Here is a 26,127-nt window from a genome sequence, read left to right on the forward strand (position 1 = left end):
AAGCAGGGGCTACAGGCTTGTATGCCGGACTGATGATGGGTGTAGCCCTGTACAAGATACACAGTCAACAGCATTTAAAGTTGCAAATAATCCAAGCTGCATTAGATGACTCAGAGTCAAAGTTCACATAGCTCCTCGTAGGGATGCAGAAAGCAGTGTTGACCAGAATGGGTGAGTGGGTAGAGATCTGGCGCACTGGGATAGGGGAAATGGTTTCATGTGATGGGAGGTGGGCATGTTGGGCCGTGGTTGCTAGTGTCCACACCAGGGATCGGCAACCTTTGGCACGCAGCTTGCCAGGGTAAGCCCCCTGGCGGGCCGGGCTGGTTTGTTTACTTGCTGCGTTCACAGGTTTGGCTGATCGCAGCTCCCACTGGCCGTGGTTTGCTGCTCCAGGCCAATAGGGGCTGCGGGAAACAATGCGGGCTGAGGGATGGCCTGGGACAGCGAACTGTGGCCAGTGGGAGCTGTGCTCAGCCAAACTTGTGGATGCAGCAAGTAAACAAACCGGCCCACCCAGGGGGCTTACCCTGGCGGGCCACATGCCAAAGGTTGCCGATCCCTGGTCCACGCAATGATCAATCAAATGCTAAGCCTAAGCAATCGGTCACTGCCTCCTCTTTAATCAGGGCATTAAAAAAGTAGGAGTTTCCACTTGGTGTTGAAACAGGAGCTCCTCTCTGAAGGGAAGCTTAACTTGTGTCCTTTGGAGACTGCCCTAAATCCAATGTCACCCCAAACACTTTAGAGCTGGACCTAGTTTGTATTATTCAACCCTCATTTCTAACTCTCTTTTAAGTTTGATTTTCCTTCTGTGCATCTGTGGGATGGAAAACTTACATGTTTTAGAATATGTCCCTGAGACACGCTCCTCTTTGTTCAGTCCATTCATGTATGAAGTATACTGAGTAGTCTGACTTTATGTATTCTCTTTCACAGGCTTCTATTCCATAAACCATACTGATTGCCTGGAGTCACTCATCCATCATTGTTTTGATGGGACGACAGGGGAGCTTGCCCATGCTTTCTTCCCGAAAAATGGGGAAATCCATTTTGATGACCATGAATATTGGATATTGGGAAACACTCGGTTCAGCTGGAAAAAGGGTATGTAACTTGTCTCTGAGGAGATCTACTTCTCCTAAGAGATTGATTGCATTTTTCCACAATGATGTTGCTCACTCTTATTAAAATCCTGAAAGGTCCACAAGACACAAATGCCAATGGAGTAGGTTGTTAGGGAGGGACTCATGTTGCAAAGTCTGGTTCCAGACTGAAATTTCCCCAGCACTCAGAGGGATTTTGAACCTCTTTAGTTGTTATGGAGGCACATAAATAAGTCTGCGGGAGTCATTATTTTCTAGATAGATATTACCTTTGATGGACCAACCTGGCACATGGTACTGACTTATAAAAGGTGTTTCACCCCATCAGTTAAAGCCTTTAGAAGATGTTTCCAACCATGATTCATTTTCCTCTGTGTGTGTGGAAGGGGGTGATGAACCTGTGGCTAGATATCCATTGTCCCTGCAGAAGGAGAGGCTTTACTGACTTCATGAGGCTGTGATGGAATGGAATTTAGAACTTTGCTTATCAGGGGTTTACTGGTGTAGGGCCAATATCCACCCACCTTCCTCACGCAAATTCTCCAGCAGCTTGAGTAGAACTCCTTGTGTAAGGTGAGCAAGATTTGGCCTTAGGTTGGGGTTCTCAAACTGGGGTCGGGACCCCTCAGGGGCTCACGAGGCTATTACATGGGGGGGGGCGGTTGTGAGCTGTCAGCCTCCACCCCAAACCCTGCTTTGCCTCCAGCATTTATAATGGTGTTAAATACATTAAGAAGTGTTTTTAATTGATAAGGGGGAGGTCGCACTCAGAGGCTTGCTATGTGACAGAGGTCATCAGTACAAAAGTTTGAGAACCTCTGCCTTAGGTCTTTATTTAGGTGCAGATTTTCTCACTGTTTAACCAATGCTGGGAGAGACAAAAGGAAAGTTTGGTGTGATTCTTTGTGGCTGTTGGTACTGCTGTCGTGTGACTGAACTCCAGCCATGGAATATTCCCGTTTGGTGGCAGTTCCAGCACTTCCTGAGTAATTCAGTGGGCCCCAACCACATTGTAAATAATCAGCACTGGCTTCCGTCCAAGCAGCTGTGCTATCTCTGGGGAGGGCCACGTTATGTTTGATTTCTTGGCGGGGTTGTTCACATTTTTGTTGTCCTCTGTAACCAGCTTTCCTGCGTACATGGTCATTTTCAAGCTTGTGGCTACCTAAAGATATCTTGCTTACTTTTTTTTTTTAAACTCTGTCTAAAGTAACATTAAATTACAAGCAGATGGTCCCTGACCAATCAGCAAACTCCTTTCATAAGGCAAATGTTATAGTTCTTTGAAGTTAAGTTTTGCGTTTGTTACCAAAAAAAGCAGGGTAGGAGAAGCTTTAGAAATGTATCCTGTGTGTTCCTGTTTATCATTTTAGCAGAAGGTCTTTGATCTCTTTTGTGCATGCATGAGTACACGTGTTCTGTAAGTGTATGTCGTATTACATATATTATGTATATAACGAGCATGTGTGTGTATGCTAAGATGTTTTTAAGTGACTGGTGATTTTGGGTTTCCAACTTGAGACATCTTAAAGGGACTTGACTTTTCAGAGAGCAATGCTCTATTCTTCCTGAAAATCAGGCTCATTATAGTACTTCAAATCAGGCACCCAAAATCTCTAGTTGCTTTAAAAAATATTGACATTTTATTTACACACACGCGCGCGCGCGCACACACACACGCGCGCACACACACTCTCTATTTTCAATTCACAAAAAAAATCATAACGTGACCAAACAGTTGACGTGTAAGGGAAAGATTGCGAACACCAGGGATGGAGGGGAATTACTTATGGCTTATCTATATGGGGACACTTGGGGAAGAGGGTACATCTACATTACAGAGACTATACTGGCATAGCCCCATAGTGTAGACACTGACAGAAGGGGGTTTTCTGTCGGTGTAGGAACACCGTGTCCCTGAACAAAAAGCTGAACTTTTAAGTCAACACAGCTACGGCTATAAGGCATATGGAAAAATTCAGAGCCCTGACCAACGTAGCTATGCCAATTTAACTGCATCTACACTGGAGGTTCTTTGATGGAAGAACGCTTTTGTCAATGTAGCTACTGTCAGTCAGGGAGGCAGTGTTCCAATATCGATGGAATAACCCAATCCATCAGTGTGGGCTGTGTCTACAGTATTGGGTTATGCCAGTATAGCTATGGTTGATAGTCTCCATAGTGTAGACGTACTCAGTGTCAGCTGTGTCGACGAAAGCCTTATTCCATTATCATAGCTGTGTTTACACCTGGTGGTTACATTGCCAAGGGGTGTGTGGCTTTTTCACACCCCTGACCAATGTAGCTATGCCAATATAACTCTACCGGGTAGACCAAGCCTTAATTAGCATTAGCTTCTCAAGTGGATTAGTTAAACCACATTAAAACCCTGCATGTATGCTCTCATTCAGAATTAAAGTGACCTTAGTTTGGTTTGGTTTAGTTCACTTTGAAATTAAGGCCGCTTTAATTCTGAATGTGTGCATGTCCACACAGATTTAATATGGTTTAACTAATCCACTTTAAATTTACAGCATTTTAGTTAATTCGGATTAATTTTTGCCAGTGTGGACGAGCCCTAAGTACAGCTAGAAGTAATGAGATACAATTAAGAGAGGGAAAATATAGGTTTGCTATCAGGGAAAATATCCTGCTGATGAGAGTTACTGGGCTAGAATAATCTCCCATGGGAAGTGGTGGAAGCACTTGCAACATGTTTTATAGTTCTGCAGTGCTGGGGGAAAAGACAAGGGATGGCTTGGCCAGCCCAGACCTATACACCAGCTAATTCCCACTTACGCCTACAGCAGCCACACATCATCAGAGTGCTCAACAAGTGTGAAATGGGAGGGTCTGGCTGAAAATTGGGCAGTTTTTGGACCACTGCTGAAGGTGGAAGTCAGACTGAGTACAGCCGCATGAGATTCTCCTAACTCCCTGCCACTCTCAGCTCCGTTCTGGAGTGGGGAGGTTAGTCTCTGCGGTCAGGCTGGGTAATATATATATATTTTTTTATGTGGACACTTGTCCAGTGGCTTACAGCTCATTACAGTCACTGTGCATCTGAATTGTTGCCTTCAACCAAAAGATTCTACCACCTATTGCTAAAGTAAGGTGGGAATTAAATGATGTACAGGGTTTGGTGCTGGCCCTTTGCAAGGGATGAATTTCACCCCTAATCCTTTTCCCTGCCACTGCAGAATTATTTCAAGTGCTTTTTTACATCTTTAGGACAAGGATTTTTTGGGGTTTTATTTTGACTTTTTATTTTAACCCATTGCAAAGCCTCTCACCTGCTTACAGAGCTATAGAAACAACAAACCAAATAAACACTCACACAACCGGGTTATGAAACCATCGGGGGGAGAGAATTTGAATGATAATCCAAAATGACTTGTAAGAACATTTTAAAGCACAAGGAAATAAAAACTAGAGCAAAACAAAACCCCAGACACACCTTCCAGGGACTAAGGCTGTTCGTAAGGCATTTAAAGCAGGAATGTCAATGTATATTCACAGAGAGATGGAGTGAGTGTGGTCATGTTGCAAGATTCTCTAACATATTTGTATCGGGGGAGGAACAAAAACCCACACAAACCCTGAGCTGAAGATTAAATGCATTCCATGGCAGTGATATGGTGATGATAAAAATCAGATGTCCATATTTTATGGGTGTCTGCTAGTCACCAAACCATATACTTATCAACGGGTAACTTTTTTTTTCTTTGCAAACAGCTGCTGGTACAACATTAACAGCATTTGGGTTTGCAGTAGTTACAGGGGGTGAGTGGGTCGTCCGTTCCCCCCCCCCCCCCAAAGAAGGTGGCAGAGTCCAGAAAAATATCAGCACAAACCATGAAGCTCCCTAAAAGCTATTTAGAGGAAATGAGATATCGCAGTAAATTTCTTAGCCATGTCAGGAATGATGGGTACCAAGTGAGGAACAGGCTACATCTGTCAAGGATTCAGAGCATGAGGAGAACTGAAGAGCTAAAGTTCCGAGCTGTGTATGTTACAATTCGGTTAAAATCTTCATTCCCAAGTCTCATAGGGTACAAAGGATGGTTCTGTGGCGAAGGCCTGGGATAGGAAGTCAAGAGACCTGAATTTGATTCCCGACTCTGCCACAAATGCCCTAGACCTGATTTTCCACTCTCACTGGTTTGACAGCAATGTAACTCCATTGATTTCAGTAGAGATGCTTCTGATTTGCAGTGGTTTGAATGAGAGAATATCCAGTCCCTGTAACTGCTTGCCTGCAAAATAGTGATGACAATACTGATGATGCTGCAAGTCTGACTTCACTAATGTTTGTACAGCACACGGTGCTCCTCAGACGCATGAAATATCTGGCTGCACAGATGCAAATTAACATTACAATAGACAGGGATGAAAGATTCTCTCATCCACCATCCGAAGGTGCCTTGAGAAATAGCCAAAAACCAAAGGTAAACAAGCATTTCCAGAGACTCCCATTTAATGCATTAAGCAAATTTGCAAGACGCCAGCCTTCTCTGAGAGCTGCTCTAGTTCAACCACAAATTGACTTGATGCAGAAATTGTTGGGTGAGATTCTCTGGCCCGTCTTATGGGTAGATGATTATAATCATCCTTCTGGTAAAATCTATCTGTCCTTGCTGCTAACAGTCTCCAAGTTACTACCAAGAAGTTGCAGTTCAATTCTACATCTTAAGGGGATGCTAAGGTCAGTACAACAAAAATGTAACCTGCCTTGTAGGAGTTTTATTCCCAGGTGTATGGAGAACAATCAAAACAGTGTGCTTTATACATGTGTAAATGGCTAATGGTTTCATCCCTAAATGATCATGTCCTAGGTAGAGCATGATGCTGTGGGAATAACAGGGGAGAATGTTGTCAGGAACACATCGGCCTGGTCATGCTGGGGTTTTGTTCTGATTTCCGCCACAAATGTAGCAGCTCTAATGTAAGCTCTGACAGGCAAAGCTGCTGTTTGCACAGTGCATGAAACCAGGGTAAGAGCTGCTGGTGGAAATATCCACTGCTGATGCACGGGAGATGGAATTGGGCAAATCCCCAGGGTAGATAAAACAATTCCTAACTGTCAGAACAAAGTCTGAAATTGCATCCTGACTGAGCTGAATCCATTGTTTTTAAGGTTAGTGAACAGAACCATGCGGTGTAACTTCTGTTGCTGTTCTTTTCCTCTCTCAGGTGTTTGGCTTACAGACCTGGTACACGTAGCAGCTCATGAAATTGGACATGCCCTGGGACTCATGCACTCCCTGAACTCTAATGCCCTGATGCACATCAATGCCACTTTAACTGGGAAAAAGACCATCTCCCAGGATGACGTCTGGGGGATTCACAGACTCTACGGTGAGAGGAGAGGAAAGGGTTGGTTTCTTGTAGCTGTTAGAGTAAAGAACACCAGACTAAAGGCCTGCTCCTGAGCAGCACTGATTTCCTGACACCTATCAGGGCTTCAATGGGAGCTCTGCACTTGACCAGGTTGGGCTCTGATTTCACAAGCAAAGAGTTTTTGGCAGCAAGTTCTGTACTTTCCCAGTCAGCCTCTGAGCTGCAGCCAGCAAGTTGACTTCTTCTGCTACCCCAACAGGTCAGAGAGAATCTAGGCAAGCCAAAAGTGTGAGTGTCCTGAAATGTGTTAGTAAATTTCATGCTGAATCTAATGGGAGGGGGTGGAGGAAATGTTCCACTCCCCACACATCTGCAAAAAAACCTGTGCTTATGATGGGTATGAGATTGACAGGCCTGAAACCTAAAGTCCTCAGAATGCACAGAACAAGCACAGCGGAAGCAATGCCATGCATGGTTCCTTCATATGCTCCACCAGCATGCCCCAGCCTAGATTTGTGACCATTTCTAGGATCAGTCTATATGGCTGTTCATATCTTGGCCCCTTTAGTCTCAATCCCAGTTTCAGCTGGGAAAGGTTATCTGCCAGGTCAAGGTTAGCAACTGCCTCCAGGAGTAAATATTACCTTATAACGTAACTCCCCCAAATCTTGTTCCTTCAATGTACGGATCAGGAGCTGTGGCTTGTACTGCCACCTGCACATCTGCTAAATTTAGAGCTTCTTAGGAAAGAGACTGGCCCATGCAGGGAGGAAGGCAGAAAATGAGACTCTTGGAGGTCCTGGCCTAAGGCATATTTACAGAGTGGGAAGGCAACATGACCAGAGCAAGACCTACCCACAAACCAAACTGGGGTGCAGCAGGAGAGCTAGCTTAACTTGGGCACCAGTATTTATCAAGACAGTGCTAAAAATGCCATTGCACTGCACAGCTGTCTGTGCCAGACTGGCACCTTGTTTACTGACATTAAGGAACAGTGAGTCAGAGCCAAAGCTGCTGTCACAGCTCCATTGAAGTCAATGGGATCAGACTTTCAGCTTGGGCAAATTCACAGTTCCACTGACGGTCCAGCTTAGTTCATTCACTTCATGTCTGTTGTTAATTAATGTAAATACAGGAAAGTGCACACTTACGTTCTTATTTTAGGCTGATTCCTGCCCATAGCAAATCAAACTTACGCAATGTGATCCAATGTCATTTTATTGCACATCACATTCAGAACTGGCACTTGTCCCTTTAATACTTCGTCTCCTTTCATTTCAGGCTGCACAGACAGACTATTCGTATGTCCATCATGGGCTCGGAAAGGTTTCTGTGAGACTCGTAGGAAGTTGATGAAAAAGCACTGTCCGTCCAGCTGTGATTTCTGCTACGGTATCAGCTCCTCTTCCAGGGTTAAGGGTCATAAGAGTTGATAGAGGGACAATGTTAAATTGTGTGAGCTATCTGAATGTTAGTGACAAGACTCTTCCAGACTAAAGAATTCAGCAATGAGTGATGCCCCTAACACTCCTGCTTTGCCTATTGCATTTCAGCCACAGGATGTGGACATTAAGACCCAGGGCATGTTTTCTAGAGGATGGAAAAGTCTGCTGTCCTGGTCAGTGTTCCTCCTCTCTGATCTAATATTCTGATGCCTTGAGAGTCTGTGAATACATAAGAATTGTTTCATGTGCCTTGTGCTGCTTCCCTCCCCTATCAGATCCTCCTGAGGGCAAAATTCAGAGGCGAGGTATGGGTGGCATAACTTACATGACAAAGTGGCAGGAGGTGGGAAAGTTGTGAGCTAAAGCTGGTTGGTCTAACTTGCACTGTCTGCATCAGCTCTGCACTTGTCCCTCTATATCTAACCCATCCCTTTGGAAATCTGAAACCTGGTAGTGGCTTTGTTACACAAAGTTCAGTCTATTCCCCCATCTTATCTGAGAGAAAGAGAGAGGAAAAAGCATGTCATTAACTGCACAGCTACTACACCCTGGCTTTGAAGAATGCAAGCCAAGGGGATAGCACAGGATCATTGGAGTTAGTGCTGGAATTGCATATTAAGTGTCAATCGTGCCTGCTACAATGCAGTAGGAACATATTTGTGAGCCTGGACTAAAGGAAAGAGGGCACGTGGGTTGTGTAATTCCATTCAGACTAATAACAACCGTGTCTTAGAACAGCATTTCAATGACTGATTATATTTTATGTAAACTGTTTCCCTGCAAAGATTCTTGTGTGGACCTAGGATTTTAAATCTTCCTCTTCTCCCCTGCCCTTCCCCCTCCCCCCCCCCAAATCAGCAAATATCATGAGACTTGCACTAAAATCACAAGTGTTGGCAAGGCTGTGCTGATAGAAAGAAGCCCGCCAATGTCATCTTGTGCCATGTAAATGCACTGAGAGGATGTTATTTGCATATAGAAATTGATAAAGTAATGTCTTTCCAATACTTGCTTATTTAGGAGGAAGCTTTGAAGAACTACTATACAGAAAAGGAAATCTAAAAGGCAGTGTGGTTCCTCAGAAATACAGTTATCTTCAGCAATGCTTTGCAATGGGATAAACTGACTTAAGTATTTTTTTTCTCCCCTTCTTCTGGTGGACAGAATTCCCTTTTCCAACCGTAGCGCCAACTCCTCCTCCACTCAGGACGAAAACCAAGATCGTTCCTGAAGGCAGAAATGTCACCTTTCGCTGTGGACAGAAGATTATTCATAAAAAAGGCAAAGTTTAGTAAGTGCTCTTCCCCTGTTCCAATCATTTGGGGGACACTGCATTTTACAGACAAAACAATGATATCAGACATCTAGAAATATTGTTCTGAGATGGGTTTTTTCTTTGACTAAGAAGGGATTTCACTGGAATAAAGCGTGTTCAGAACACTTTTCCTTAGGGAAGTGACACTACAAAGTAGCAGTTTACTGTGAGACCCATGGACTTAAGGCTTCTCTTTATAGCCATTAAAATTACAATGTATCATTTATTATTAGTATTGCAGTAGTGTTTAGGAGCCCCTGTCACAGAGGGAGATGCTGCTGTGCAGAACAACAACACAATCCCTCACAATTTAAGTATAAGATATGAGAAAACAGGTGGGAGAGCACAAGAAACAATGTAGAATTTAACCCCCCCTACTATGGATGGGATGCTTTACTGCTGATTATGAGAATGCAACACTTAGTGTTGCACATGGGTACTGCTGGTTTTAAATTTTTTAAAAATCCCAGAGTCTGACACTATCAGATAAATAAGCTATGGTGAAAGAGACTGTACTTTACTTAAATAGTAGTAACAGTAACTCTCACCCCTAGGGAAATTTTCTGGTCTATGTTATACTAGAGGTTACAGTGAATCATCATCATGGTCTGTTCTGGCCTTAAATCGATGAATCTATAAAATACTTCTTTCAACCTACTGTGGCAAGTAACAAAGATGAGAAGGGGAAAAAAAATCTATTTTTCAGCTTGGGTACAATGTGTATGACAGGGCTGTATCTAGTCATTTTCACTGTTTCCCTTGTTTGTCTGGGTCTTTCACATAACAGCTCGAGGGAGAGCATTTTTTTTTTAAACATGATGGTAAAATCACAAATACTACCAGGACTCAAACAGGGTCCTACTTATAACTCATTTTTAAAACTAACTAGGGCTAAAATTTTCAAATGTATTTAAAGATGCAGATAGGCACTTTTGAAAATGGCACTAAGCAGTTTAGCTGCCTAAATCCCACTGATTTCAATGGGAATCAGGTAACTAACCTGCTTGGATGCTTTTGAAAATCTGGCCTTAAGTGTCTATCACTGGAAACTTAAGCAACAGCTGAGCAGTGGTTTAGAGAAGGTCAGAGGCACTTAACTACCTTTGTGGGTCTGGCCCTAACTAGTCCCTAAGTTCAAGTGATTTAGATGTTGAAAAGGTATTTAGCTGCCTAATTCCTAGCAATTTCGATGGGAGTTAGGTGTCTTCTAGTGGCAGTTTCAGACATGCCTAAGTCCATAGGGAGGTAGAAGCTTTTGAAGTTTAATCTAAATTTCAAGTTGGTCTTGTCTGTGCTATGATACAACCCCAATACAAATTCTTATTACTGACAAGCCCTTAAATGCACTTCGATCTATGCTGTGTGTTTAATTTTCACTATTTTTCTTATGACAGCTGGTATAAAGATAAGGAGCTTCTGGAATACTCATATCCAGGTTACTTAGCCTTAAATGATGACCACATGAGCATTATTGCCAATGCAATTAACGAAGGAACCTATACCTGCATTGTGAAGAAAAAGCAAAGAATCCTGACTACCTATTCCTGGAGGATTAGGGTTAGGCACTAACAAGGGTCTTGAATGAGGATTCAGTTACTGCTAGTTATGTTTAACCTCCAGCAGAGCAACCCACCATAGAAATCAGCTGCTACCAGTGATTGGGCAAGAATGTTGGACAGTGGGACCTGATCATTGGAAAAATTCTCCTCCAAGAGTTTACTATTAATGAATTTATCAAGCACATGCTGCTGCAAAAGAGAAAAAAATCTTGAAGCCAAGATGACCCAGGTAATTGTAGATCATTTAAAAACTAACCAATCCTTCACTGTATTAATGGAACTTGGAATTAGATTAAAAAAGACTGGTTAATGTTCTAGGGTTTGTCTTGCTATCGAGCATTTCTTTGTATTTAAATAACTTTCTAAAATACCACCATATAGCATCAGAGGAGCTTGAAACAAGACTGACCCCTGGCTGTATTCTCCATGGATGCTGTTGTTCGAGCACTGAAGGAGTGGGGGATCTAACTCTAGAATGAGCTTTTTTTCAGAAACTCCTTTTTATAGGGGAAATGTCTCTGATTCCAAATGTTATATAACTAAAATAGCTAGGGAATGCATCTCCCCCTCCCCCCCCCCTACATTTTTCTGTGGTTTGCATTAATCACAATGTGTTGTTTACCTCTGTAGTCTCCAAGTCTTTATCAGATGTCATTGTTAGATAACAAGTTACCAATAAATTACAGAAATGCTTTTGTTTCTTGGATCAAGTAAACATCTGTTGCTGGAAGGAGTTGTCCCATTACCCATCAATTATTTTGCAATGATGTATACATTAAAACAGTAGTTGAGCTAAAGTTAATTACATATTAATCACCCCCTGTAAGTTCTATATTTACAGTAATAGGTCAACTAGAGGACCGAGCCTTAGCCAGTTTAAATTTGACATAACTCCACTGCAGTCAAACAGAGCTAAGTTGCTTTACCCCAGTCAAGGGTGTGGGCCCTGTTCATTGTTGTCCCACATTCCTTCCCCCACCAAGACATAGGAACTATTTCTTATACTACTGCACTACCATCGTGCAGCTGGCTTAGAATGGAGTGTTCCCTGCTTGCAAACTACCTTCTTTCAGAGGGATTTTCCCTCTCTATTAGCTCATGGAGTCCACTACCCATGCCAATGACTGGTTAGTCCCTGCAACAAGTTTATTCAGTCCTGTTTTAAATGACTCAAGAAGTAGGCTTTCCTACAGTCAAATAGACCTTACCCTGCAGGTGTTTTTTCTGTGATCTGCAGCTTAAATTTTCTTGTGGTCAGCTCTTCCTCAGGGTTTGCACCTTTCAGCAAATTCTAAAGCAAGTCTCCCACACACAAGGAAGGAGTTTCAATGTCTCCTCCTAAGTAAGTCCCACCATCATTATTTTTGTTCTTTGAATTCTAATTTGTCAATGGTCAGGTAAAGGCCATCAGTAATATTATGGAGGTGCTGAAAACTCCTGTCTTTAAGATGAGTTGAAAGTTACACTTAAAGCAGGACTATGTTCCCCTTGTCTCATCTGCCACTCCATTTTAACATGTTTTTATCTAGGGCTACATAGGTGGCTTCTGATGTACCATTTCTGACTACTCAGCCCAGAAGCTCACATTTGCTTTCTCCGCTGCCATACTTCATTGCTAGCTACTATCCTGGCTGTTGTCTACCACCATCCTGGGCAGTTTGGACATTGCTGTTTCCCAGTGGCCATACATTTCCAAGACTCACATTTTAACACCCATCATATTTATTGTCCTGCCCTCATTGATGTTTGGAGTTGCCAAATATAAAATATTCACCTTTAACTAATGGGGAATTTTATTCCTTTCTTGTAGGTAACTAAACCCACACCTAACACTAATCCCTGGCTCTGATATATTTTCTTGCCATAAACTCTAAAGAACAAGAGGACCAATTTAAGAATGAAGGGAGTGAGTGGCCTATACAAGGAGGGAGCTGAAGAATACCTGTCCTGGCAGTTGCATCTCAGACCATGCTTGTGTGCATTTCAGGAAAGACATCACAATTAATTCAAAGGCTGGATGATAATCTAGTGAAGTCCAGCAGTTGTGTGTTGAAAGATGTTTGTGCTAAACAAACAGGTACAATTATACCAATATAAACTGCCCTGTGGACAATTTATTTTGGAGTTGAGTTTAAGCCCTTTCCAAAGTGACATGTACTAAACTGTGAAAAGCTGAGCTTATTCCAGAAAGTGTCCAGAGGGGTTTATACTGGCATAATAATCTCACTTTAAATCCATACCTTAGCTATAGCGTTATAACTCTACTGTATATACAAGCTCTAGGAGATAGGAATACCTTTGTTCTAATTCCACATCTCATTGTGCCCAAGTATATTACAGGAACAGTATTTTCCCCAGCTGCTGAGTAGTGCAGACATTTGAGTGGAATAGGAGATGTTAAAGAACTTAAAACAGTCTAAGCATAAGGATAGATACACACTGGCCCCTACTGAGATGACTGGTGGAGCACAGGGAAATTATCATGCTTTACGATTAAGGTTTTTTTTGTTTATTTACTCCTAACTGCTGCTGTAACTAGGGTTCTTTCCCAAATTTCAGGATTAATTTAACAACCAAGTGATGTTATGTCAATAAAATAGGCAGCTTAAAGCTGCAGCAAACTCAAATTACAGAACCAGCTTTATTCCATCAAAATGTTCTTAGGTTACTTACAGTGCGGTGGGGTTAAAGTGAACTTCCATCTACCCAGACAGAGACAAGAAAAGATCTGAGGACGGAAAAGGGAAAAAAAAATAAGTTTCTTTTTAGGCTTGAGGGGTCAGCATCATCTCACTTTTTTGAAACCCTTCTGCATCAAATGTTTTGCTAAAAGTCCCTGCCTTGTCTCATGGTTGAGATAGAAAAGCTAGGAGCTACAATTTTCCACCCATCACTCAGTGTAGATTTCAATCTATCATCTCCACCAGCTCCCCATCTGTAAGAGATGAAAAATGTTTCCCCTGCCCAACAGGGTTGTGAATTCATTAGTGTGTCACAGAAACACGCATCTCTCCATGACACTACTCTTGGGAACAGCACCACAGGCCTTTATTGGGGATTGAGACCCCTGCTCCCATGACATGTCAAAGGGGTGCTGAGAGAGTGGATCCCAAAGGAGTAACAGCTGTGCGGTTGTGTTGTGGAGAGATGAGTATTTTGTTTAAAGTCTTCTGCTCAGCTGTTTTCCCACAGAGCCAGGCTGGATGGTGGAGGAGGGAATGCAGGAAGTGGCTTGCTTAGCACAGGAGAGGATCTACACACCAGCAAACCATCCAGCCCTGCCATTCATACAGGGGGGTAGGCACAGTGCACCAATATCTAAACCACCAGCATTAACTAACCGTGACGACAAACATACTAAATTTCTAGTCATTGATAGAATCGTCCTGAAAAAGCAAGACAAGCAAGCACTTTTTAGAAATATTTCAGAGTAAACAAGTGCCAATCCTCCCAACTTCGCACAGTATAGGAAAATCAGATATTTAAAAGCCTTGTATTCCCATTCCTATCACCCAGCTTTGATACTGAAAACACTTCACCATGGTGAAATTATATTCTCATGGTAAGAAATGTAGTTAAATGTGCTCTTATGACATTTGATTACTCTATCCTCAAAGTGAACTTAGTTAACAGCATTGCAAAAGTCCTTTTATTTCCTCTCATGCTCACAGAGTAGAATCTGCACAGCAGCCAGTGTTGAAAGCAACAGACTGAATTCAAATGCTTGAAACGAGTGGTTTCAAACCAATTCAACATTACAATGTCATTCCTGAACAAACTGTCTTCAAAGTATTTTCTCACCATATTTCAGTTTTACAGAGCTTAAGTAAGATTAAAAAACAAACTTACCCATCTTAAAGGCCCAGCTTTAAGAGGGAAAACACCTGGCCAGTCAGACCCGAAATGTATATGTAGGGCCTATTTAAAAAAAAAAAAAAAAAAAGAAAATATCAGTCACTGCTGGGGAAACATGATTAGCATTTCACTATTATTTTAATCCATTTTTTTCTTTTTACAAATGTATTTAGTACGAATAAATAAACTTAGGACTCAATTTTATCATAAAAAATTGATTTACCTCCTTTAAGTGTACAGGAATATTAAATAAAATTCATCTTTTTTGTATGGACAAGTCAAACTAGGATCATACCCAGTAAGCACTCCATATGGAAAAACAGACATTTGAATTAAAAGAGTACGTGTTTTCTTTGTTACATGAAGCCGAGGCAGACCATTTGGAAAGCCGTTCCACAGAGGCAAGTAGCAATATTCCCCTCCCCTGGAACATCTGGAATTACACACTTTTCAAAACCAGACCAAATTCCCATCTTAATCCAGCTTTAAGGTTGTTTTACAAAAAAAAAAAAAATCTTTGACGTCTCTAAATAATCCTGCGTTACTGGGAATCAGATTTTTCCATGAGTGGCTGTTGCTGCTCTTGCCAAGGGAACAATACAAAAGTTATGATGCGCAAAGTTTACAGGGGAGCTTGACACACAATCTAAAGTCACATTTTTAATCCTTTATCAGCTATTGTGCAGGTCACTGTCAAATGTTCTCCCGCTCTGCAGCCTGAGAGATGTTGTACAGAGCCTGCTTTTCCATACATTAACAACTGGCACATACCCCCAATACAGTGCCATCTCGCCAAAATCCAGCACAGTTCAGAAGCAGACAGGTAACAAGACTAAAAATCTCCCTCCCCTCCCCCATTCAGTGCAAATTAGAAAATTAAGCCTAAGAGAAAATATTTTATACCATTTACACACTTCTGTTTTCCTCCAAGAATATTTTACTTTTAATCTCTCTCTATATAAAAAAAAATCCTGTTGCTAAGGCTCTGATCCAGCAAAGCACTTAATATGCTTAACTTTAAGCACATGAATAGTTGCACTGAAATCAATGGGACTACTCCTATAATTCAAATTAAGCACTTTACTGGATTGGAGCCTAATTCTAATTGCATGAATGTCTAATTTTTTATAGTATTCCTTTCTCACTGCTCCACTGAAAAGGATGGTTCAGTTATAAATTAGAAACGCGTAAGAGTACAACATTCCAGGACAATTCCTATGGAAGGTAGCACTGTAAATTCAGTACACCTACCTTTTCTTTTGGGGGAAAAAGGGGAGACATTAACAAGACAACCTATAGAAGAAAAAGATTTAAATCTTTTTGGATTTATAAAACAATATTGCAGTTCTTGTTCTGCACCACAGCCATTGTGAATCTATACATACAGTAGGTCAAACAGTGAAGTGGTCAATCCATCAGAAACCACTTGGGGCCATCAGTGCTCTCAAAAAAAGGTCAGTAAGTATTAAGCGCAGCACAACATGGCTCTCTCCAAGGCACAGAATAGGAGAGACACCTCAGAAATGCCTTTAGGGTTTCTTGCTCAAGTAAGCAACTGAATTCAAACAGATAATCTTTACAAAAGATCTTTTCTACCTGTGCTGACAATATGCTTCAATTTGTATAAGCACAAACGGGGATGAAGGAGAGAGAAAAATCTCTCTACGTTTCCTCTCTAGAAGATTTAGTGCCACCACCATCCAAGTCTGGTGCAGGTGAAGAAAATGAAATCCTTCACACTGTTAAACAATTAAAAATGGATTTTAATTCTACAAATTTACAAGCAAAAAAATTAAAAAGTAAAAAAAAAAAAAAAAAAAACAGTTCCAAGATTGTACTTCAAGTTTTCCTTTTTGAATTTTTGTAATGATCCTTGGCTTTTCGGATTAATTCATTCCAGTCCCCTGAATGAAATGCAGCAGTTATATTCCACACCCAGCAAGATGACATCTGGCTATTTCTGTGTAAAACACAGTCTTCCTGATGCGAAGAACAAAACTGAAGCGCTTTGAAATCCATTCATCAACAGCATGGTTGAAGTCAAAGCTCTGTCTTTTTTCCTTCCTCATATTAAGTTTAAAACTTGAGGCTGAAGCCAGGTCCTGCTGCTGATGCTCCTTGATTTGTGGTAGTCAGGTGAAAACCTGTATCTTTCAGATCATCATCACCCTGTGAAAATGTATATATAATTCATGTGTTTATAAGAAAGAAATGTATGTCTCACTGTTCTAACACTACAACAAAAACAAAGTGAACACAATATTCGTAAGATACAGGAAATACCATGTTAAATTTAATGGCCTCACCATTGAGCTCTAAGTGGAGTTTTATTCATGTTATTTAATCAACACTCCAGGGCTATATTTCCCAAAGGACTTCATTATCATTTCTTATTTTGAATGCTTGTTTGTGAGTGCCTTTATCTCTGAGCATACAAAAACTATTGTGACTGCACTATCTGCATTGGTAAATCAGCACATTAGCCAACTGATCAAACACAGTTTGGGCACATCTGCCATTTGAGATTTTACACCCTCAAAATTATGGATATAGAAACTTATGTCAGTCTGTTCACAGGTGATCAAAAATAGCTTGAGCACAACCAATAAAATGTATCATCTAATATATACTGGACTTGGGAAGGGAGAGAAGGTAGCTCCGAATGAGGAGTCTGAAGAGTACAATGAACGAGATTTTGCAGCTGATCCAAATGGCTATGGCTTTTCAAGTCAAACTTAGCAAACAGGAACATAGGAAGCCCGGAAAGGGTACGAGCCTCACTTTTGTCTAGCTTTTATGGACTATTCCTCCTGCCCCAATATTGGAGGAAGCAGAGCAGTTTCCCCTTGGTGCCAACAATCTACCAGGCATGGGACTTCAGTCTTCATCCATGATCAAAATGCCACCACGCTTGCCACTTTCATTTTTTAAGAACAATGAACTTGCTAGTAAGTCTAGTGACTTCAAACCCAGTAAGGTGATACAGTCGTCTATCAGTTTTCCCAACAATAGCGCCAGGGGACACAAGAAGGGACAGTAGGAGATTCTATGCTGGATTACCTCAAAATCTGATTCTTTACCAATTTAGGAAACTTACCAATTGACTATACCCAAGTCCTCCCTCTGGAGGTCGTGGGCTTGTGCCGCGCTTAACTCTTTGTTGTTCACTTTTTGCTGGCCAGGTTGGAAACATGGATGGGTCAATAGGAAGGGGAGTCTCTCGGAAATACTCATGCTTCAAACCATCTTCAGCAGTGATTCGTCTGCCTGGATAGTATGTCAAGAACCTGAAAATTATTCAAAGGGATGGAGTGGGATGGGGTTAAAAAAAAAAAAAGGCAGAGAAAAGGGGAAAATTAGTTCAAAGGGGAAAAAAATAGGCAGACATCCAGTTTAAGATATTCCCATTTTCTGAAAAAGGATTATTTAAAAAAGTAAATAAAAACTGGAACTTAAAATCAGCTAGTTAAATTACATTTTTCAGGGGTACCAATACCATCCACACACAGCACCACTAAAGCCAAAAATTATCCTTTTTGAAGATACATTTGTTGAGCTGTAGAGCATCAGACACCTCAGGAAAAGTATCTGGATGAATGAGAAGTCAGATATAGCTTAGAAAGGATCTAAAATGGTTCAATTAACACAATTTTATATGCTGCTTCACTCTTTAGTAAGGATGACTCTTACGCAATTCTGTAATGTAACCTGACCAGTCGATTTGTGGTCAAGTATTTCAAGTACTTAACAGTACAAAAGGTTTGTCTCTATTGTGCCATATACCAAGCTCAGCAGAATATGACCATGATACAGAGAGAGAGAGAGAGATTAGTCCCTCTGACTTCAATAATACGTGTAAAGTTAAACTTGTGCAGGACCAGGGCCTACACACATGCAGCCTGCACTAACGATCTCTTCTAAGAGATAAACCCATATTAACCAAACTAATTGCTAGTAATACAACACTGTACTGACAGACTTTTGTCTGGTCCCTTGGCATCCCTTAAGGGATTCAAAGTAATATTGTTATACTCATTCCAAAGAAAAATAAGCAACAGTTGATTGGCTTGTTTAGTGACTAAATTGAGAGGACTGAAAATCCTCTTTTACAAAGGATGGACACAGACTTTCCATAGGACCTGGTACCTGAATCTGTCCTTTCCAGGTACGTATACATGGCATGAAATCTAGGAGAACTTTCTGGAGGAAAAAAAACCCTCAAGCCATTGCCAGCATCCTTTAAAAAAAAAAAAAAAAAAAAGAGCGGGGAGAGACAGGGAAGAGAGGATCTGGAGTCTACAGGTAGAACTAATTATGATGACCAGAACAGCTGATTTAACAGAACTGACGAAATACAGATGACTATTTTTCCCCCTAGCTTTCCACTTTCCTCAAATAAATTCTAAGATCTGTTTCCTTGTCCTTCCCACCCCCTCCAGTTTAATTGTAACATTATGACTTCACTGTTGATATCAATGGCCATCAGTAAGCTGCAAGAGGGAAGACTCACAGGACAGGATAATTAAATGCAATATGAATGATCTAAACCACTACTGGGAAAACAAACATTATATTTTAGGACTCCACTGTGCTGGCAGAGCCGAGGACTGGAGTAATAACAGGTGTTACATGTCAGGATTCAGGTTCACTAGGTGTAGCTATGTGAAGGCCAAGAATAGAATTTAGGGAATTGATAATTCAAGACTTGAGATGCATCAGTCTCACCTTCCTGAGAAATTAAATTAACCAAAAAGAAAGCCATGCCTTGATGCAGGACTATAGAAATTCTCCATAATTCTAGGGCTGTAATAAATGGGTTCTTCCACTATTCCAGTAGAAATTTACACTTACTTGTTCATGAGATCAAAACCTGGATCAGAAAGGAGTGCCCCAAACCTCTTGCGCAAGTTGTTATAGGGATACTCTGTGAATGTCATCTTCTTTACAGCAGGCAACTCATTGTAGCCAGGCCAGATTTTCTCACTGGGGGTACCCAGGTCCTGCAAATCAAAATATTATCTCAGAAGGACATACACACCACAGGGCATCTTTCTTGTTCCTTTCTCATATATGATTTGATAAATATCAGAACACATAAAATAAAAGCACAAGCTTTAAGAACATATTCACCACATGTATACGCTGAACAACAAGAAGGCTCTATTATATCTATATCAGAGCTGGGAGGGGGTGTTTATTTGCTTACTATATCCTTCTAGAGCAGTGCTGGGCTACAACAATTATCAGTGACTCCAAGAGTATCAGTTACCTTAAAAACTTTGTTAATCTGGTCAATTTCTGATTTTCCTGGAAACAGCGGTTTCTGAGTTAACAGTTCTCCAAATATACAACCTACTGACCACATGTCTATTGCAGTGGAGTATTCCTGAAAATACATAAAATGTACAAATTACAGGAGGATTTATTTTACGGGACACATAGTTTGCCAGCCAACTCAATGATGATTTGACTACTTAGGTTACCGTACATTATAATTATTTCACCGCATGTGAACCATGCATATTCTCAAGTAAAAGATACTATGGACGATAAAATAGTTACTTATTATACACACAACCACCACACACTGAAATGTGACACTCACGAAAATGTCACCCCTTTTTCCTCATCCCATGTTGAGAATCATTCCCAGCACAGCTAGCAGAGGGAGTACTAGTCACTGCCCTGTCATACATTAGCACAGTGTTCTGCTTTGACCTCTCTGCCCCAAGAATAGTCTCAGTTTAAGGGCAAAAATCTGACCAGAACAGTAGAGCTCTCTTCCTAAACAAAAGTAGTCTTCTCACCTGTACCAGCCTGACATGTTGCACAGCCTGATTAATAAGATAGGATGAAAGTCTTGGACCCAAAGCATAGATTCTCTCTGACTCTTGCAGTGTTTTTTCTCCCAACCCACATTCTACTAACCAGACCACCAGCTAGAGTTTCATAAAGGCCTCTTCCAAAACTGCAGTATGGATCAGCTAAGCAGCAGGTAGACATCGTGATCAAAGTGGTGCCAAATGCTTTGCTTTTTAAAGCAGTGCATCAAGCTTCCACACATTGTAGAGAAAGGGAGTAAGATGCCCCCCCTGCTGTCCCCTCCCCATCTCCAAAAATCAAGCAATCCAGTTCCCTATATGGCACGGACGACCACCACCAATCTCTAGCAGTAAAACCCCTGGTAGTTCTCGCCTATTAATATTCCAAAGAAGAATAGTTACACCCATCAACCTGTAACCTTTTCAGCTTATGGGAAACCAAGTAAAATTTTCTCCACTGAATTAGCAATTACAGTATGGTTTCAGCTCCACATTTTTCCATCTCCATCTCTAAATCTAATATGAAAAATCATCCATGCATACTTTGGTATGTCAACTGCAAAATAAACAAGGGGAAAAAAATCAAGACACTATAAAGAATAATTGCCATCTTAGTTCACAAATGGACAGGAAGAAACATACCTTGGCGCCAAGTAACAGCTCTGGTGCCCTGTACCATAGTGTCACAACTACAGGTGTATAAGGCTTCAGAGGTGACCCATACTCTCGGGCCAGTCCAAAATCTCCAACCTGAATGAAAATGGATTATCATTAGCACTATCCACTAAAAAACACACAGTAGAAGCTGGTGTCATCTACAATGCGAGCGTGCATTTTCCTCAACCCTCACTCCCTTAAAAATAGTTACATTTGCAAGGAATTAGCAGAATAAACCACTGATTTAAGTTAGCCTTGTAAAATTTTGCTTGCTCACTCATCCAAGAACAGTAATTTACTTTGACTGGTAAGGCAAATATAATTTGTTTTTTTTCCCATTACTGACCATCATGGCAATGGTCTAGTAGATTTTCTCCCTAGGCTGGTAAATTTTCATGGCAGAAAAAAAAAAAAAAATCAATATTAGATGGTGCTAATTGCAATCACATAACAAACAGCAAAATTTCATACAGTGTGAAAAAGAGGTGTCTTCTTCAGGAAAATAAACAGCATAGGCTGCAAACTACATTAATACCCGAAGGTGTCTGAATAATAGTAACTTTGTAATTTTGCCTCTGGATATTAGAACTGTGAAAATATAAATACTGTGGAAAGTATACCTGTAACCATTGAGCTGGGGCATTAGCACCGTGCTTTGTTGGCAATAAACCTAACCAAGTGCCTTCGCTACGAACCAAGTCTGTGGATTTATTGGGTAGTTCGCGCGAGGTCGTCTGTGCCAGCTGTCTGCTCAGAGCTGGGACAGCGCACGGGAGAACACACACACAGCCAAACATCTGACAACACCACATATGGGAAAAGAACCCTGATCTGGCTCCTAGTTATGTTACTATAAAAACTAGACAGTACTTCCCTTGACCACTAAACCATGTTTATTTATTAGTCATATCCTAGCATAAATCCCACAACCATGACAGGGTAGTCTCTGTACCTAATGGAAAATTTTATTCTATTTTGCAACAGTATGTTTTCTTGCATACTACAGCTGCAAGAATGGAAATGCACCACACTATCCAGATATTAACTGCTATCATGCAATGAAGTTCAAGGCCTTTAAAAAAAACAGCAACACTGGATCCTTACTTTTAAAATGCCTTTATGACTCAGCAGCAGGTTGGAGGTCTTCAAGTCCCGATGAAGTATCCAGTTGTCATGAAGGTGCTTGACTCCACGTAATAACTGAATCATCAAAGTTTTCACTTCACCTGGAAGGATGAAAGAAAGAACCTTGTGTGTTCAGTTGAAAGATGAAGTTTACTAGTACTGTTTTTTTAAATAGTTAGATCAAGAGCATAGAACAAAACATACATGACCAAAATAAGTAATAGTTATGCATTTAATTATTAAAAAAGAACTAGCATGGTTTACAGGATTAACGGGGAAAAAGCAGGGGCCTGTATCAATATGGACCAAATCCTGATCCCACTGAAGTCAATTCAAAAACTCTCAATGACATAAATGGTATCAAGATTTGGCCACAGAATTTTAGCACAAGACTGTGAATAAAATGTGTTCAATTTAGTGTTTATGGCACAATCCATGCAGAACAGGCATTTCTCACAATGCCTAAGTGACTGTCAAACAAATCAGATAACGCTAACATGTGCCTAAGTTAGCAGAGACAATGGAATTGCTTTTCATGGGTACAGAGTAATTCTTCCAGGGGCATCTGAGGAAGCTCACACTGCAGCACATTCAGATGGGAGGAATACGGTGCAGTTCTGGGTACAATTAGTTAAATCCCCAAATATTTCATTTTTCAGGGACTAATCTTGTTGCATAAAGTTAAGAGAATGAAGTCTTGAATACCTGTGTTTCCAGTTTTCCCATGACACCTAATATTTGAAGTGAAATAACTAAATCAAGTAAACCTGCAACCCCAATGAATCAAACAAGGAAACTTCCCCATCAGCTTATATATTTGCTTCATCATCCATTATCATATATGTTGCAGTAGCACCCAAAGGCCCTGACCATCATCAAGGCTACATCATGCTGAGGGCTGCATATATAAACAAACATAGGCTGGAATTTTTCAAAAGAGCCTAAGGTAGTTGGCTACCCAAATCCCATTGAAACTGAATGGGAATTGGGTACCACACTCCCCATAGGCTCTTTGCAAATCCAAACCATAGATACTTGGGAGACGCTCATATATTATAGTGATGGTCACCAATCTAAGATTCTAAATAGAGAGGCTAGATAGACAGGTAGAAAAATGAAACATTCCTGTTCCAAAGAGCTTTCAGAACAAGTTCCATCTTAATGACATATTCTGTCCCATGCAAAGCCAAAAATGTGCAAGTATAACTCAGGGACATATTATATTGATGTTCTTGTAATTCACATGATTTTAGCTTGGAAAGGTAAAGGAGTTTGGGAAATACAGTACCTGGTAAAAATGGCTGTTTCATGGTTTCCATCAGACTCTTGAGGTCATGTTCTACATAATTCATTACGATATAGATTTTATCCATATTACTGCCCACAACAATTTCCTAAGAACAAATACAGCATATTATCAAGGAAACCAAGCAATATTTATAAGCGGTTAAGGATAGCTGTCAGGAATGTATTAGCAGGTGAAAAAAAAGGGACATCAAATTTATAAAATTCACAGGAAATGTATGACACTGAAGTTTCTAGACAAGTTCATTTTTTATAAGTTTTAAACAGATTTTATAGACAAAAATGAGCTATTTGATTATTCAAGGCACACAACTGCATCCTGAGAGAAACAAGCTCCAATGAGCAAATACAGTACTTAAAATAGACCATTAGAGGGCATTAACAGTCAAAGAGTAACACTTCAAGAACAAAATTGATGTTAATATAAAAGTATTGGTGGTCTTACTCTAACAGTGACTATATTTGGGTGCTGTGCTTTCAGAATGGTGTTTATTTCTCTTAGAGAGGTAATGGGAAAGCCTTCTTTTTCCTTTTCCATTTTCAGTCGCTTCAGAGCCACAATTTCATCTACAAAGAAAATAATATCTTAAATACAGAACCAAAATTAAATATCTAATAAAAGACATGTTAAGAGGGCACTTCTTACAGCACAGTAAATATTTTATTATCTTCTTCAATGGAAGTCCTTATCCAGGCATTATATTAGCTTTTGTGTTAAAGACTGGACTAGACTGAGGTCATGGATAAAAATAAAACCCAAAGCAATTTTTTCCCTCATATCATTTTCTAGGATTGCTGATTATAGGTTTTATTATAGTCCAATAAAACACAAATGGAAAGAGAACAAACAAACTGTACTATATGACTTGCCTCTCATACAAACATTGACCTAACTTCGCAACAGTTGCTGGAAGGAAAAAAAAATGCATCTTAGGTTAAATTCACCCCTATGAAGAAGGCCAGCACCACTTAAAGCCTAAAAATATTTAGTGTGAATTATCTGCATTGTGCTAGCACTTACAGGTTCAAAGCAGGGGTCAGGACCCCATTGTGCTAAGCACTGTGAAGCACATACCAAAAAAGGCAGTCTCTGTCCCAAAGAGATCACAGTGTAAAAGTAATACAGGATTTAAATGATGAACAGGCTTTATGCTAGCCCCTGCAGAGGTGAATTTTTCCCCTTATGAATTAATTTTATATTCTTGCCACACAGAATTAACAGTTAAAATGTGAATCATTAGATATTAAAGTACTCCTATTTATTATATATGTCAATTACAGCGATCAAAGATATCTTTGGCATGTTGTCATGTTGACTTGCATAGACTCAGAAGTGAGTGAGCACTTACAGTCAAGCAGTCAATGGCACCTCTCCTTTTGTAAACCATTTCAGAGAGTAATGTTAATGTCAGCCTCAGAGGAAGGCCACATGCCATGTAGGCTAGAGGAAGAAGTGGCCACCGCAGCTAGATAACACAAGGAATGAATTTAAAGAAAATAATGCTTTCCATTTGTATAATTCCTTTTCAGAGAGGATTTTAAAACACTTAAAAAAACCAATGAATTCTCACTCTATCCCTGTAAGGATGGTATTACCCCAAACTTGTAGATGGAGGAATTGAAAGTTTAAGTTACAGCAAGTGAGTGGTAGAACTGGGAATAACCGTAAGTCCTCTCTCCAAGTCTTTTGATCTAAATATCAGAACAAACTTCCTCTTAACAAACCACTCTTGTTTTGCTCAACAAAACAAAAGTTTACAAATGATAGGGTTTGTTTGTTTGTTTTTTTACCATCTATCAGATATATAAATTTAAAATTTATATACATGTTAAAATATATCTACATATGAGCCTTCTGGTGAAAAGAGCCAGCTTGCAGGAAAGTGATATATTATTTGTGACAGCAGCAGTATGGGGAATCATATCAGAGATGATAAAACAGTTTGCATCTTGCTGTGTCGGCTGCTGTACACAATGAAAAGAAGAAGTGATGCAGTACTAACACTACATATGTTATTACAATGTTAAATTAGATCCTTCTTCCAGTTGATAAATCACTAAAAAAAAGGCGGAGGGAAGGGGAAGCGGGGGGAAAATTAGCTTACATTTGGCTTTTGCACTACTGGTATCAAATGGGATAACTTTTCAGCAAGACAGCTACAACCAGAAGCAAGTTCAAAAACCTGGATTTATTTAAGTTTTCAAATACACACCACAGTTTATACCTGGTGAGAAGTGTTTCTCAGTATGTGAGCTTTTTAACTACCGATTAAAACAACTTTAGTTGCCTTCAAACAAGAATTAAAGATGGACTTCAAAGCAAACAATAAAAGTAAGCTAATCACAAATTTCTGTAAAGAATGCCCACCACACACAAACCACTTCTTTTATAAAACCATTAAATCCTTTTCCATACCTATGACGATACCTGTTGGTGTGTCTACATCTAATCAATTGACAGATCACCCTGTTATGCTCAACTAAATCTAGTAGCTCGGAAGCAGGAAATCTCTACCTATAAGGCTAAAAATCAAACTCTTGTCAACAATTTCTACATGACTACGTCCAATAAAAAGACACTGAATACCTTTAAAAGAA

At 40.3% G+C, this 26,127-nt stretch overlaps 2 protein-coding genes across 12 annotated transcripts in view; one reads left to right on the top strand and one right to left on the bottom strand.

The window, feature by feature from the left end:
• Positions 1-11,458, top strand: part of MMP23B (matrix metallopeptidase 23B) — a 32,486-nt gene extending 21,028 nt beyond the window's left edge. For all 5 annotated transcript variants that reach the window (XM_054009165.1, XM_054009166.1, XM_054009164.1 and 2 more), the window contains 5 exons: positions 940-1,107; positions 6,300-6,464; positions 7,728-7,838; positions 9,056-9,182; positions 10,601-11,458. In XM_054009165.1, the coding sequence (XP_053865140.1) occupies positions 940-1,107; positions 6,300-6,464; positions 7,728-7,838; positions 9,056-9,182; positions 10,601-10,775 (746 nt within the window). In that variant the 3' untranslated portion in view covers positions 10,776-11,458. The remainder of the gene's footprint in view (positions 1-939; positions 1,108-6,299; positions 6,465-7,727; positions 7,839-9,055; positions 9,183-10,600) is intronic.
• The window catches only part of LOC128826089 (cyclin-dependent kinase 11B), a 37,603-nt gene continuing 20,361 nt past the window's right edge, over positions 8,886-26,127 (bottom strand). For 4 of the 7 annotated variants that reach the window (XR_008442792.1, XR_008442790.1, XR_008442787.1 and 1 more), the window contains 11 exons: positions 23,975-24,096; positions 23,513-23,618; positions 22,204-22,325; positions 21,085-21,192; positions 19,890-20,006; positions 19,472-19,620; positions 17,718-17,907; positions 15,872-16,789; positions 14,615-14,683; positions 13,439-13,493; positions 8,886-9,143 (listed from right to left, as the gene is read on the bottom strand). Coding sequence is in view for 1 of the 7 variants with exons in the window: in XM_054009162.1 (XP_053865137.1) it covers positions 16,697-16,789; positions 17,718-17,907; positions 19,472-19,620; positions 19,890-20,006; positions 21,085-21,192; positions 22,204-22,325; positions 23,513-23,618; positions 23,975-24,096 (1,007 nt within the window). In the remaining 6 variants the exon portion in view is untranslated. Of the gene's footprint in view, positions 9,144-13,438; positions 13,494-14,614; positions 14,684-15,267; positions 16,790-17,717; positions 17,908-19,471; positions 19,621-19,889; positions 20,007-21,084; positions 21,193-22,203; positions 22,326-23,512; positions 23,619-23,974; positions 24,097-26,127 lie in introns of those variants that run through there. The other 3 variants (XR_008442789.1, XR_008442788.1, XM_054009162.1) reach the window with 3 other exon arrangements.

The sequence above is a fragment of the Malaclemys terrapin genome, chromosome 19, assembly GCF_027887155.1.
Source record: "Malaclemys terrapin pileata isolate rMalTer1 chromosome 19, rMalTer1.hap1, whole genome shotgun sequence".
Taxonomy (NCBI): domain Eukaryota; kingdom Metazoa; phylum Chordata; order Testudines; family Emydidae; genus Malaclemys; species Malaclemys terrapin.